Source organism: Phodopus roborovskii, unplaced genomic scaffold (assembly GCF_943737965.1).
Source record: "Phodopus roborovskii unplaced genomic scaffold, PHOROB, whole genome shotgun sequence".
In the NCBI taxonomy this organism is placed as follows: Eukaryota; Metazoa; Chordata; class Mammalia; order Rodentia; family Cricetidae; genus Phodopus; species Phodopus roborovskii.
The window spans coordinates 3,884,975-3,900,847 of NW_026125545.1; the positions used below are offsets into that span (position 1 = coordinate 3,884,975).

The window sequence follows — 15,873 nt, forward strand, 5'->3', positions numbered from 1 at the left end:
CATATTTGAGAATTAAAATACTTATTAATAAGAAATAACTCATTACAACCCAGTACGTGAATACCGCCTCCAAAACAAAAAAAGGAGGGTCCCTGAGTCTTGATGGCTGTTTGCTTTTTGATCATGCAACAGGTGTTTCTAACCTGGGACCAGCACCCAGCACTGCTGTTCCCAATCATGGCTGTTATGTCTCACTTGAGACCAGGAGTTGGGTGGATAGTGCTTCCAGGCTTCCAGGCCTAATGATGACAGGAGAGTTTTTCTCCAGTCTGTAGGTGCTTTGAGACTTTACTGTGCTCACAGTCTGGCTATCTGGCCATTCTAACCTCCTTTAAAGGGGCAGGGACCCTTAAAGCACCTTTGCTTTCCAATGTGCTCCTATACTTTTAAAACAACACAAAATACCAAAACAAAATCAGGGAATAGAAAAAAGTATGGGAAACTGGTCATCATTTGAGTTCTTAGAAGTAAATTTGATAAAGAAGGGAAGGGCCCCTGGCTTCCAGCAAGAAGATTGCTTTAGGTAAACAATGGTCAACCCTGAAGGGAGGTTTGGGCTGGATGACTCTGGCACTTCACTGAGTCCCTCTTTGCTTCAGTGTCCTCGTTGTTAGAGGACACCTGTGAGGAACAATCACGTCTCACAGTTGAAGAGTCCCTGGCACACAAGTACAGTCATGCATACTAGCACATGTTACAGCCATTATTATCCTTTTAAGATCATCTATAGAAACTGGCTAAGGAGGAATTACAGGGCAAGCAAATCAGCTCTCACATGGAAGGCATGTGATCAATTCTCCTTGCAGCGAATACATTCTGCTGTGGTTTCAGGAAGAACTTTGAGCTCTGGGTCTTCATTAGCATATGGTGTATCTTCTGGAACTCACAGTGGTGTCTGTGGAGGTCATCCACTTAGATGCACACATTACAAGAACTTCTGAGAAGTCTTTTTACTATATAATGAACCTTGTGGATATAAGTCTTAAGATATAAAGTAAGTGTGAGCAACTGCAGAGCTGGGGAGATATGAGTGCCTCCAATTGACAAGGTGACCCAACACATAAATTGGGTAATTCACCAACATCTGAGAATGAACTCTGTGCCAGATGTAAGTCGGAGAGTTCAGGCACTAATAACACAAGGAGAGGGTCCGTGCTCTAGAGGAAGTCATGGCCCAGTGAGTTTGTAGAAGGAAGTTTTATCTACTTTTGTGTGACAGAGTAGAGACTGGACAACACATGCTGGTTGGTGCCACCTTTTTTTTTTTTAATTTTTTTTTTGTTTTCATTGTATATATGTATGGATGTTTTGCCCAAAAGTATGTCCATGTACCTACATGCATGCAGTGCCTTCAGAGGTCAGAAGAGGGCATGAGATGCCCAAAAACTGGAGTTGCAGATAGTTGTGAACTGCCCTGTGGGTGTTGGGAACCCAACCTGGGTCCTTTGCACGAGCAACAAGAGATCTTGGCTGCTGAGCCCTCTCTCCAGCCCCTGGTACCACTATCCTGAACACTGGGGGTTTCCCTTCCTATTTTAAGGTTTCTGAGCACACAATAAACATGTGAAGACATCAGAGGTATTTCAAATTTACACATCCTCTGATGGGTTTTAGGAGAAGGCCATTGGTGATACAACCTAGTATTAATAATTGGTACCCATTGGCTTCTTGTCAAAAGTATAGAACAGGAAGCACAGAAAGTACAGGATAGAATTACTGGAAGGACAGACACATAACCCTCTGTTCTGGGAGGATGTGAGCTCATCTTGATAGGCTTTTGGTCTTCTTAGTGATGGTTTGAAGACTGATGCCACATTTAGGTGGTGCTTTGCTCTAGTTTTTTCTTTTTGGAAATTTCCTACTGAAGGCTTTAAAAAGCCTTGTTTAAACGTTTTACTAAGTTGTTGGAAAGTTGAAATGCTTAAAACCATTTGTAGATCATGTGAAGTGGTCTTAATTTTGGAATTTATTTCAACAATTACATTTCACTCCTGATTTTATCTACCTCTTTCTTGAGCCCTTGCTATATGGGCAGCTTATTTAAAACATAGCCAAATTTTTCTTAGTGTCTCTTGCAGCATCACAGTGATGTTTCTTTAAAAACTCACTTTTTAATATACAATGTACTCTCATCTACTTTTATAGCACTTAATTTGCCTTTATTGATGATCAGTTGATTGAGACAGGCTTTTGTCATGTAGCACAGGCTGGTCTTGAATTCATGATTCTCCTTCAGCATCTTCATTGTTGGGATTATAGGCAGGTTGCCACCATGCTTCTTTAACTATCCCCCCCCCCCCATGATCTGGGTTTCTCTGGGTAGCCCGGGTTGTCCTGGAACTCCCTCTGTAGACCAGGCTGGCCTTGAACCCAGAGATTCACTTACCCCTGCCTCCTGAGTGCTGGGATTAAAGGCATGCACCATCACGCCTGACTACAACCATGCTTCTAATGGCAAAACCAGTTCCAAGCTTTGAATTGCATGGTGTTGAAAGTCTCCAGAATGGACACTCTTTGGTGCCTGTCCCCTTTTGTAGACTCTTTTTATTTGCTAGCATTTGACCTACGTCTTGCATTAACTGATAGGATATGGTGGAAGTGGCGTAGGATGGGTTCAATGACTGGATGCTTGCCAATTTGTCCTCCAGCTTCCTTCAGTTAGAATATTCGATTATTAGAAGCATTGAACTGGTTTAAAGGAAAGATTACTTCCTTGTTGCACAGACTGTGTAAAGAGATTCAGAATGTGTGGAAAGTGATCAAATTTCAGTTGTCTTATGTTCTAGCTCAGGCTCTATCTGATATCAAATTACATAAGTTATATGAAGAGACCAACAGAACAACCTCATTGAGCCCAGCCCAGCTACCCACAGAAAAGTAAGACAATCAAAAGGCCTTTGTTTTCAGCCCCTTAGTTTTAAGGCATAGACTTGTAGAATGCATGACAAACCTATTAACCACAAGACTCCAGATGACTTTCTTTGAACCAAGTAAGTTACTTCCCTTAGAGTGGTTCGTATGCAAATAGGATTGATTTTGATGAAAACAAATCATTCAGTGTCCTCACTGTCTGGGGTAGTGTGTAGATTTCTCATTCTCTGTCATAAAACGCATCATAAAGTGGGATCCTCTCTGTCCTGGTCCTCACCAGTGCTCGTGGTCTCTTCTGATCTCTAAGCTCGTCTGAGTCAGAGCTGGAGCTGTCCCAGAAAAGCTGTCCTTGGCCTTCTTGTTCACGGAGCCATGCTTCCATTTTACCAGTTTTCCGGACACAATAGTCATTCCCTGCGTGATATTCCAAGAATTCTTCATCCTGTGGATTTCCTGCAAATGAGCAAAAGTTCTTTTACTGTTTCCTTAAGATTGACTATTTAAAATGCTCTTATCATCATAGAATAACCCAGGTAAGGTTAATACTGGAAGAAAAATGAAATATTAGTCTTTTCTGTAAACACTATAAAAATGTTGTTTGCCACATGGAATGAAAATCTTTTTGTCTCCCCTAACTCTATTATGCACACACCTGGTAAAACTGTTGTTTATACAAAGATCCTTTTCTATTCTTGGATTTAAGTGACTTAAATGCCCTATCCTTTCTTAACTCCCCTTCATTCTCTTTGTATAATTCTTTCAAAATTAGCCAATTTCCAAAGATTGTGAAGTTGGATCCCAGCCAATGGTAAAAGACACAGTCACTACCTGTGTTAGACTAAAAACCATGAGCTCTTCTGTGCTTGGTGGCCCAGTTTGGATTATGGCACACCCTTTTTGCAAAAAGAATTGCCTTGCTCCTTTTGCTTTGTTCTGGCTTTTCTTTGTGCAACATTGAGATTATTCATTGTTTTTAACAACAACAACAACAACAACACACACACACACATTGACTATTATCTCTGTAAAAATTAATTTTTGGCTGTTATTTAATTTTTCTTTAATCATCTAAAAGTAACAAGTCTATTAAGACAAACCTAGATCCCCAACTCATCCACAACATTTTGCCACAATATTGCTTTCATCAGAATCATCTAAAAGTTAGGGGAAAGGGTTTAGCTCAGTTGATAGAGTGCTTGATTAGCATACACCACATAGACTGCACAAAAAATGGTCTGGTGGCAAATGCCTGTGATCCTAGAGGTCAAGAGGTAGAGACCTATGTCACTAATAGGGTGTCATGAACACAGTTGGGGGTACATAGCAGTGAATCTTGAGGACATCTGAGGTATGTTTTCGTGAGATGTTTGATGGTCTATGGTTTACATACTTGAAAACAATAAAAATAAAAACAAAATCATGACCTTTAGAAACCCAAATGGATTTGGGGTGAGTGGAGTTGATAGAGGCCAGTGTATATAAAGCTCCAGGATTAAGATTTTTTTTTTTTTAAAAAAACGTTTTTTAGGCAGAAGGCAATATATACTGGTCTGTGTGGAGGGAATGAGTGATTTAAATGGTACAGCAATCAGCATGAAGAATGGTTGACATGTGGTATATTTTATAGTACAGGGTTTAGAAAAATCTATCACTACTGTGTATAACTATAACATCACAGTGGTACAAAGACAAAACTATATAGTTTCAGCAACTAGTGATTTAGTAATTAAATAGTATAGGTGGATATTTAAGGTTATAAGTATGACGTTGACATTGAAATGACAAATTTCTGAAATATATGGTGGTTTTATTATAAGACATTGTGATTGGTAATGATAGCTGTTATCATGACTGGTTCTAAAAGCACTAGGAGACAAGCCTATAAGCAAGCCCAGTAGGGACTGTCCTCTAATTAAGATAGGAAGACCTACCTATCTGAGTGTGGTACCAGTAAGGATTCAGGCATTATTCTGGCCTGTCCCTGTCACTTGGCAGACTGCACTCAGGCAGTACGCTGGTCAGCCCAGGGTTCCATGAGTACTAGTCTGCACACAGGTGCAAAGGACTCCTTAAAAAAAAAAAGACCTCCACCCACTTATTCTCTCTTTCACTCTTTCTTTCCAGAATTCTCCTGGGGCAGACAGGACTTTTCTGTCCTCTGTCTCTGTGTCTCTTTACCTCTTTTCTCTTTCCTTCCCCCTTCCCTTTCTAAAAAAATTTCTCATTAAGTTTTTCTGCCTGGCATGTTTGTTCCATTGTCTCTGTCAACCTTGCCTGCTGTGGAATCTGTCAAGGTTCCCCTCTTGTATTATCTTGACATTTGGTGCCTGATTCAGATTCCCCATGAGCAAGCATTATTCCTAACAGTACCATCCCACAGACTGGGGTCTTGGACCAAATACAAGAGTTAAAAAGTGAGCTGACTATAAGCATTTATTGCCCTCTACTTCTCCTGACAGTGCACTTTCCCTGCTGGATGTCACTGAAACCATGAGTCAGAACAAACCCTCCTCCCTGAAGTTGCTTCTCTCAGGTGCGTTGTTGCTTCAGCAAGACAAGTAACTGATAGACATCAGTTCCAATTTTTCCTTCAGTTTTGTCCACATTCCTGTATATTTGTTTGACCTCACTGTGTGTGTGTGTGTGTGTGTGTGTGTGTGTGTGTGTGTGCGCGCGCGTGCACTGCACATGGAAGCCAGAGGTTTAGGACAAGTGTCACTTCAATTGCTCTCCACCCTATTTGGTGAAGACAGGGCCTCTTACTGACCCAGGGATCACTGAGTTGGCTAGCTTGGTTGTCTAGCAAGCCTCAAGGGTTCCCTCCCATCTTTGCCTCTCTAAAAATGGGATTACAGGTGCATACTGTCATGACTAAAGATCCAAACTCAGGTCCTCAAGCTCATGGGGCAAACACTTTCCCAATGCATCAGTCTCTCTGGTTCTTATATGTGCTTTTTTAAAAAAATACAAATGACATTAAATTTATATGAATCCTATATTGACTGGTACCATTTACTCTACAAATCTAGAAAGACAGGGTCACAGTAGTGAAGCAATAAATGTACTTATATTTTCTCTTTAAAAATAAAATGGTACAGAAAAATCTGGTTGAAAGGCCATGTTTGTCAGACCCTGCTCTAGGAATAGAAATATGTGCCTTCTTTCAGGAGTGAGAGCACTGTTGGGCTCACTGAAGAACTTTGATCTCAATTTCTGTGCCTCTCCTCCAACTGTATACAAATCATGCCTCTGGAAAGGGTAGGGGATACATGAACTTAGTAAAACTCATAGACTTGTACACAAGCAGTTTGCTGCCAGCCTGGTCCCAGAGCTTGTCAGTCCCAAAGTAACACATAGAGACTCTATTAGTTATAAAGCTATTGGCCAATGGTTAGAGCTTCTTATTGGCTAGCCCTGTCTTAAATATTAGCCCATAATTACTAGTATATGTATTTCTACATGGTCTTATCTTACCGAGACCTCCAGACTCACACATCCTTTCCTCCCGAGATCACATCGAGACCCCGTCCTATGTTTCCCAGAATCCTCCATCTCTCTTAGTCCCACATATCTTGCTTCCCTATTGGCCAACAGTGCTTTATTCATTAACCAATAAGAGAAACATTTTCAGAATGGCATCTCCCATCATCTCCTCTTTTTTGTCTGAATAAAAAGAAGGGTTTTAACTTTAACATAGTAAAATATATAACAAAACAGTTATCAAGTAATAGAATATTTAGTCTAATATTTAGCTAGATTTAAAGGAAATATTTTATCTATCTTTGTGAGTCTAAAGTCATATATAACTTATCTTTTATCATAACTAAGGACAACTATAACCATGACTATCTGTCTTCAACTCCATAAAAAAAACCACAGAAGAGATAATATATAAACTCTAGAATTGACAAAGACAATTTGCTCCCTGATCTATCACCCAAAGTTCTTCTGTAATGTTCTATCTTCAGCCCATAGACCATAGTGTGTCTGGCAGACTCCTCAGCAAAGCAGGAAAATTTAAATTGTTTGGCAGTTTGTCAGTCAGTTTTCTCTTTGTTCTGCAAAATGTCTGGCAGACTCTTCCATGAAGCAGGAACCTAGCAGCACTATCCATCTTGTTTCATCAGTCACTTTCCTATGGGGCCTAGATGTTTATATAATTTCTCTTTTTTTTTCTTTAGAAGGAGACTGACTGTAATCATTAACCATTTATAACCAACCCCATTTACATGAAAACAAATATTTATAAACAATATTTGGGAATTTGGGCATCATTCTTTCCAAACTGCTTTCTGTTGTTAGGGGGTGCTATCTTGGGGATCCTAAGAAGACCCAGAAACCCTGGCTGTAGTGATCTGCAAGGCTGTCTTGTCCCAGCTGTTTTGAATGTTGAATCACCTGGAACATTGCTTTAGGGGATTTTACTTCATTAAACCATATTAGTCTGGAAGGAATCCATAGCTTATTATTTTATGTGGAAACATAAATAAAATCACTTTTCCAAAGTAACATATCCTTATATTTAAATTTTGAAGTCAAGGCATTTTAAAAATATATAAATTGGATTAATCTAGCAGCATTTCTTTTAGCAGTTGTTGCTGTTTCCTCAGTAGTCAAATAATTCAAAGACAACACAATAGCATACAGTATCCAGAATATCTGTGTATTTTTCATCTTTACATGATTGTTTTTTATTACTTTTATTTTTTTTCTTTTTTGAGACAGGATTTCTCTGTATAACTTTGGCTGCCCTTGAACTCACTCTGTACACTAGGCTGGCCTTGAAATCACAGAGATCAATTTGCCTAGCCTCCAGCTATCCTATTTCTTTCTTTCTTTCTTTCTTCCTTTCTTCCTTCCTTCCTTCCTTTCTTTCTTTCTTATTTTTTTTAAACACTTTATCATGTTTCTTTTTCTCTTCCAAGCCTATGTATATTTTAAACATTTTGTAAAAGCCTTTTATGTTTTACTTCACCTGAATCTGTCTTTACTGTGTATCTCAATCTTTTCCTTTTTTTTTTTTGCCACTGGCTTTTCAATATGGCAGGGTACCTTTACTACCAGCACTGAGAGCTGTGCTCACCGCCTTGGTCTACACTGCCATCAAGCAGCATGCTGCTGGCTTGGAGATGTGGTTACTGCCATTGCCAGCTGCTCCTCCACACCATTCAATTGTTAGCAGGACCTCTTAAAAGTACCCTGCAGTTTTTTCTGCTTATGCTGAGTCAGGAAGACTCCCTTAAAGGAGCTGCTGAGTCTCTGTTTGTCTCTAGCAAAACAGAGCCCACCTGAGAAAAATGCTGCTACCAAGAAGCCTTGCTTGTCTCTGTTCTTTTGTTTCTAAAATCTCTTTTTAAGCTTTTGTCAAATTTTTAAAAAAAATTTTCTTATTTTACATATCAATCCCAGTCCCCCCTCCCTCTTTTCCTCCCTTCTTCCCTCCCTCCCTCCTACCTTTTTCCCTCCCTTCCCCCCCACCACACTCCCTTCCCATCCCCACTACTCCACATGTAGGGTGATGCCATCCAGTCGGAGTCATCGAAATCTGTCAAGTCATTTGGAGTAGGGACTAGGCCCTCCCTCTTGCCTCTAGGCAAATGGAGTATCCCTTCATGGGAAATGTGCTCCCAAAGTCCTTTTGTGCACCAGGGATACATCCTGGTTTCACTGTCAGAGGTCCCTTAGACAGCTCAGGCCTTGTGAGACCCATGTTCAGGCAGTCTGAGTAGATCCAATCCTGGATTTCCAGCTATCAGTCTGGGGGCCCAATAGTTCCTTCTTGTTCAGGTCAGCTGTCTCTGTGGGTTTCTGTAGCCTGGTCTTGTCCTCTCTCTCTGCATCTGGATTCCAGTTCGGCTCAGTGTTTAGTTGTGGGTGTCTGCTTCCTTTCCCATCAGCTACTAGATGAGGACTCTATGATAGTGGATAAGTTAGTCATCAATCTCATTATCAGGAAAGGGCATTTATGGTAGCCATTCCACTGTTTCTCAAATTGTTAGTTGGAGTCAGTCTTGTAGGTCTCTGGACATTTCTCTAGAGTCATTTTTCTCTTCAAACCTATAATGGCTGCCTCTTTTATACTCTCTCTCTCTCTCTCTCTCTCTCTTTCTCTCTCTCTCATCTATTCCAACCCTGACTCAATCTTCCTAGTCCTACGTGCTTTCCTCTACTCCCCTTTTCTTTCTCCTAGCTCCCTCTCCACTCACTGTCCCGCCCCCCCCCCTGCTCCCCACTCCTAATATGCTCAGGAAATCTTGTCCCTTTCCCTTTCTGTGAGGGGCCTTGATGAATATTAGATTCCTCCTTGTATTCTAGTTTCCCTGGCGGTGTGAATTATAGGCTGGTGATCCTTTGCTCATTGTTTGAAATACATATATGAGTGAGTACATACCATGTTCCTCTTTTTGTGGCTGGGTTACCTTATTCAGGATAGTTGCTTCAAGTTCCATCCATTTGCCTGCGAATTTCAAGATTCCATTGTTTTTTTTTCCCGCAGAGTAGTATTCCATTGTGTAAATGTGCCACATCTTCTTTATCCATTTTTCAGTTGAGGGGCATCTAGGTTACTTCCAGGTTCTTGCTATTACAAATAATGCTGCTACAAACATAGTTAACAGATGATTTGGGTGTATGGATTTGGATCATTTGGGTATATGCCTAAGAGTGGATTGCCTGGTCTTGTGGTAAACAGATTCCCATTTTCCTGAGGAACCGCCATACTGATCTCCAAAATGGCTGTACAAGTTTGCATTCCCACCAGCAATGGAGGAGTGTTCCTCTTTCTCCACATCCTCTCAAGCATAAGTTGTCATTGGTATTTCTAATTTTAGCCATTCTGGCAGGAGTAAGATGGTATCTCAGAGTTGTTTTGCTTTGCATTTCCTGATAGCTAAGGATGTTGTGCACTTTCTTAGGTATCTTTCAGCCTTTTTGATTTCCTCCATTGAGAATTCTCTCTTCAGTTCTGTACCCCATTTTAAAATAGGGTTATTTGGTGTTTTGGTGACTAGTTTCTTGTGTTCTTTGTATATTTTGGAGATCAGCCCTATGTCAGATGTGGTTTTGGTGAAGATCTTTTCCCACTCTGTGGGCTGCTGTTTTGTCTTGTCAACTGTGTCCTTTGCTTTACAGAAGCTTCTCAGTTTGAGGAGGTCCCATTTATTTATTGTTGATCTCAGTGTCTGTGGTACTGGGGTTATGTTCAGGAAGCAGTCTCCTATGCCAATTTGTTCAAGGGTACCTCCCACTTTCTCTTCTAAGAGGTTCATTGTGGCTGGATTTATGTTGAGTTATTTTATCCATTTGGACTTGAGTTTTGTGCATGGCGATAGACATGGGTCTATCTGCAGTCTTCTACACACCATCATCCAATTGTATCAGCACAATTTTTTAAAGATGCTTTCCTCCTCCCATTGTATACCTTTAGCTGTTTTGTCAAAAATCAGGTGTTCGTAGGTGTGTGGGTTAATATCACGATTTTTGATTAGATTCCATTGGTCTACCTGTCTATTTTTGTGCCAATACCAAGCTGTTTTCAGGACTATATCTCTATAGTAGAGCTTAAAATCAGGGGTGGTGATGCCTCCTGAAGTTCCTTTATTGTACAGGGTTGTTCTGTCTATCATGGGTCTTTTGCTTTTCCATATATAGTTGATTATTATCCTGTCAAGGTCAGTGAAGAATTGTGCTGGGATTTTAATGGGGATTGCATTGAATCTGTAGATTGCTTTGGGCAAGATTGCCATTTTTACTATGTTTATCCTACCTATCCAAGAGCATGGGGGAATCTTTCCATTTTCTGGTATCTTCTTTAATTTCTTTTTTTAAAAACACAAAGTTCTTGCTATATAGGTCTTTCACTTGTTTGGTAACCGTTACCTCAAGATAATTTTTTTTTGGTGGCTATTGTAAAGGGAGATGTTTCTCTGATTTCTTTCTCAGCCCCTTTGTCCTCTGAATAAAGTAGGGCTACTGATTATTTTTTGAGTTTATCTTGTATCCTGCTATTTTGTTGAAGTTGTTTATTAGCTGTAGGAGTTCCCTGGTAGAGTTTTTTTGGGTCGCTTATGTAAACTACCATATCATCTGCAAATAGTGACAGTATATGACTTCCTCCTTTCCAATTTGTATCCCCTTGATCTCCTTTTGTTGTCTTATAGCTCTACCTAGAACTTCAAGTACAATATTGAACAGATATGGAGAGAGAGAGCAGCCTTGTCTTGTTCCCAATTTTAGAGGAATCGCCTTAAGCTCCTCTCCATTCAGTTTGATGTTGGCTGTTGGTTTACTGTATATTGTTTTTATTATGTTTAGGTATGTTCCTGTTATCCCTGATCTCTCCAAGACCTTTATCATGAAAGGGTGTTGAATTTTGTTGAAGGCTTTTTCAGCATCTAGTGAGATGACCATGTGGTTTTTCTTTTTCATTTTGTTTATATGATAGATCACATTGATAGATTTTTGTATGTTGAACCATCCCTGCAACCCAGGGATGAAGCCTACTTGGTCATAGTACATGGTTTCTCTGATGTGTTCTTGGATTCGATTTGCCAGCATTTTATTGATTATTTTTGCATCAGTGTTCATGAGGGATATTGGTCTGTAGTTCTCTTTCTTAGTTGTGTCTTTGTGTGGCTTGAGTACCAAGGTAATTGTGGCTTCATAAAAAGAGTTTGGTAATGAACCTTCTGTTTCTATTGTGTGGAACAATTTGAGGAGTATTGCTATTAGCTCTTCCTTGAATTTCTGGTAGAATTCTGCAGTGAAGCCATCTGTCCCTGGGCTTTTTTTAGATGGGAGGCTTTTGATGACTACTTCTATTTCATTAGGGGTTATAGGTGTATTTAAGTTGGTTATCTGTTCTTGATTTAATTTTGGTAAGTAATAGTTATCCAGAAATTTTTTCATTTCCTTTGAATTTTCAAATTTTGTGGAGTATAGGTTTTCAAAGTATGACCTGAAAATTGTCTGTTTTTCCTCTGTGTCTGTTGTTATGTCCCCCTTTTCATTTCTGATTTTGTTAATTTGTATGGTCTCTCTCTCTCTGCTTTTTCGTTAGTTTGGATAAAGGTTTGTCTATCTTGTTGATTTTCTTGAAAAGACAACTCTTTGTTGCATTGATTTTTTTTTTGTATTGTTTTCCTGGTTTCTAGTTTATTGATTTCAGCCCTCAAATTGACTATTTCCTGGTGTCTCCTCCTCCCGGGTGAGTTTGTTTCTTTTTGTTCTAAGGCTTTCAGTTGTGGTTTTAATTCTCTAAAGTGACTATTCTTTGTTTTCTTCATATAGGCACTTAGTGCAATGAAATTCCCTCATAGCACTGCTTTCAAGGTGTCCCATAAATTAGGGTATGGTGTGCCTTCATTAGTTCAATTCTAAGAAGTCCTTAGTTTCTTTATTTCTTCTTTGACCTAGGTATGGTGCAGTTGCGCATTGTACAGTTTTCATGTGTTTGTAGTGTTTCTGAAATTTTTGTTATTGAATTCCAACTTTAAAACATGGTGGTGTGATAAGATACAGGGAACAATTCCAATTTTTTTGTATCTGTTAAGGTTTGTTATGTTGCCTAGTATGTGGTCGATTTTTACAGAAAGTTCCATGTGGAGCTGAGAAGAATGTATATTCTTTTGTGTTTGAATGGAATGTTCTATAGATGTCTGTTAAACCCAATTGACACATAACTTCTGTTAGTTCTTTTGTTTCTTTTTTAAGTTTCTGTCTGGTGGTCCTGTCTAGTGGTGAGAGTGGGGTGTTGAAGTCTCACACTATGAGTGTGTGAGGTTCTATGTGAGCTTTGAGTTTTAGTAGCGTTTCTTTTGCGAATGTGGGTGCCTTTGTATTTGGGGCATAGATGTTCAGAATTGAGACTTTGTGCTGACAGATTTCTCCTGTGATGAATAGGAAATGACCTTCTTCATCTCCTTTGATTGATTTTTGTTTGAAGTCTAACTTGTTAGATATTAGGATAGCTACACCTGATTGCTTTTTGGGTCCATTTGATTGGAAGATCTTTTCCCAACCCTTTACCCTGAGGTAATGTCTGTCTTTGAAGTTTAGATGTGTTTCTTGTATGCAGCAGAAGGATGGACTCTTTCTTTGTATTCATTCTGTTAGCCTGTGTCTTTTTTTATAGGTGAGTTAAGACCATTAATGTTGAGGCCAAGCAAGGACCATTGATTGTTAATGCTTGTTTGTTTTAGATTTGTTGTTGTTGGTGGTATTTTGAATATATTTACCCTGCTTTACCCTTGGGTTCTGGTGAAGTGGGCTTATCTATTGCCTATGTCTTTGTGAGTGTAGTTAATTTCCTTAGGTTGGAATTTTCCTTCCAGTACTTTCTGTAGGGTTGGTTTTGTAGATACATATTGTGAAAATCTGGCTTTGTAATTATCTATCTTATTTTCTCCATCTGGGATGGCATCCATGGACTCTTAATACTTGTAGAATATCTAACCAGTACCTTCTGTCCTTGATAGTTTCCATGGAAAAATCAGGTGTAATTTTGATAGGTCTGCCTTTATATGCTACCTGTCCTTTTTCCTTCCTGATCATAATATTTTTTTCTTTACTCTGTATGTTAGGTGTTTTGATTATTATGTTTTGTGGTGTCTTTTTCCTTTGGTCAAGTCTGATGGGAGATGTCATTCTGTAAATATGTTTCTCGTATGTTTCTCATATTGGTTAGTGAATAAAGCACTGTTGGCCAATAGGAAAGCAAGATAGGAGGGACTAGGAGACAAGGTGGATTGCAGAAGTTGTAGGGAGGAGTCAAGATGTAGTGTCTGGAGAGAATAGAGTTTTGGGCCCGGTACGATGAGACCATGTGGAATTACTTAGATTAATAGAAATGGGTTAATATTTAAGGCAGAGATAGCCAATAAGAAACACTAGTAATTGGCCAATAGCATTATATCAAATACCGCGGATCTGTGTATATTTGGGGCTGGTGCAACTCTGGGACAAGACCGGCAGGAAAAACAACTCTTAACAAAATGGTGTTAGCAACATGGCTAATAAGAACTTTCCCTTAAAACTTAACAAAAGCTTAAAAAAGGGGTTTTAGAAACAAAAGAACAGAGCTAACCAAGGTTCTTGGTAGCAGCATTTTTGTTGGTTGTACTCTGTTTTGCTAGAGAGAAGCAGAAATTTGCGCGACTCCTTTAAGGGAGATTTCCTGACTCAGCATAAGTGGCAAAAACCCGCAAGGCTTTTTAAAGAGCTCTGCTAACAACTTAATTGTGTGAATGAGAGCTGGCAATGGCAATGACCACATCTCCAAGCCGGCAACATGCTGCTGGATAGCAGCGTAGACCAAGGCAGTGAGCACAGCTCTCAGTACTGGTGGTAAAAGTACCCATTGCCATCTTCGATAGACCATGGCTAACACAGCTATAGTTTTCATTTGACCAAAGTTATTCACCAGATAAAAGACTCATGGCCAGAAAACAATAAAGACTTACAGTAAAGACAGATTCAGATGAAGAAAAACCTCTAAAGGTTTACAGTGTGCTTTAAAATATACATAGGTTTGGGAGACAAAAAGAAACAGTATTAAATGGTTTAAAAAAGAATAATAAAAAGACAGAGAGTAGCTGCGCATTGGTGGCACTCGCCTTTAATTCCAGCACTCGGAAGACAGAGGCAAGCAGATCTCTGTGATTTCAAAGTAAACCTGGTATACAGAGTTAATTCCAGGACAGATAAAAGTTACACAGAGAAACTCTGTCTCAAAAGCTGAAAAAATAAAAATAAAAGAGATAGAGTAATAAAAAAGCCACATAAAGATGGGAAGCACAAAAAGAGTGTGGATACTATATGCTGTTCTGTTATCTTTGTATTGTTTGATTGCTGAGGAAATAGCAACAACTGTTAAAATAAATGCTGCTGGATTAATCCAATTTATATATTTTACAAATGCTTTGACTTCAAAATTTAAGTGCAAGGACAGGTTACTGGGGAAAAGGATTTCTATTTTTGTTTCCACAGAACATAAAAAGCTGTGGATTCCCTCCAGACTAACATGGTTTGGTCAAGCTAGACCCACTGAAACAGCATCCCAGGTGATCCAACATTCAAAATAGCTTGGATAAAGCAGCCTTGCAGACCACTATAGACAGTATTTCTGCATCTTCTTAGGATCCCCATGACAGCGCCCCCTACCAGCATGAGGCAGTTTGGAAAGAATGATGCCCAAATTCCCAAAAATTGTCTATAAATGTTTGTTTTCATTTTATTAGGCTTGGTTATGAATGGTAAATGACCACAACCAATCTTTTTTTCAAAAGGTAAAAAGGGGATTATGGTATAGATATGAACACTTTGTTTTGGAATGGATTTTAAGGTCAATTTTGTGATATGTATATTTCTCCTCTTGTTTAGGTATTGTGTTTATATAGCTCACTAAAAATGTATAATTAAGTACAGATTATAGATAGTTACCTATAATAGTCAAAACAGTGTTAAGTTAGTTAGGTTTTCAAGATGTATTTGAGATGGATAGGCATTCTTCAAACCTTTCAAAGGCCTATAGAATATGGCATTTAAAATGGTTTAGGGTTTTTCTTAACAATGAGGCACAACTGCTCCTGGCAACACCACCTGCATCAGAAAGGAAGATGGACATTGAAGAAATGCATTATGGAGTTTGCTTTCAATACGGCAAGACTAGCTATTTGGGCAAATACTACTCTTGTCTGGACTGTTTGACTTTATGCTGTATAAACTGGACATGCAGGACCCACAGGAAAGTGACTGCTGATGCATGATGGACATTGCTCAGGGTTCCTGCTTCATGGGAGAGTCTGCCAGACAGTCTGCAGGACACAAAGAAAAGTGACTGACAAACTGCCAATACAGGTGGACAATTTAAAGTTTCCTGCTTTGCTGAGGAGTCTGCCAGAGACACTATGGCCTATGGGCTGAAGATGGAACATTACAGAAGAACTTCAGGTGACTGACCAGGTGATTTGTGTCTGCCATTTCTAGAGTTTATATATATTACCC

At 39.3% G+C, this 15,873-nt stretch overlaps 1 protein-coding gene across 1 annotated transcript in view; it reads right to left on the reverse strand.

The window, feature by feature from the left end:
* Positions 1–3,051: 3,051 nt before the first annotated feature.
* Ccdc198 (coiled-coil domain containing 198) overlaps positions 3,052–15,873 on the reverse strand; it is a 34,635-nt gene continuing 21,813 nt past the window's right edge. Inside the window, exon 6 of the mRNA XM_051177113.1 lies at positions 3,052–3,324. Coding sequence (XP_051033070.1) covers positions 3,092–3,324 — 233 coding nt within the window. The 3' untranslated portion in view covers positions 3,052–3,091. The remainder of the gene's footprint in view (positions 3,325–15,873) is intronic.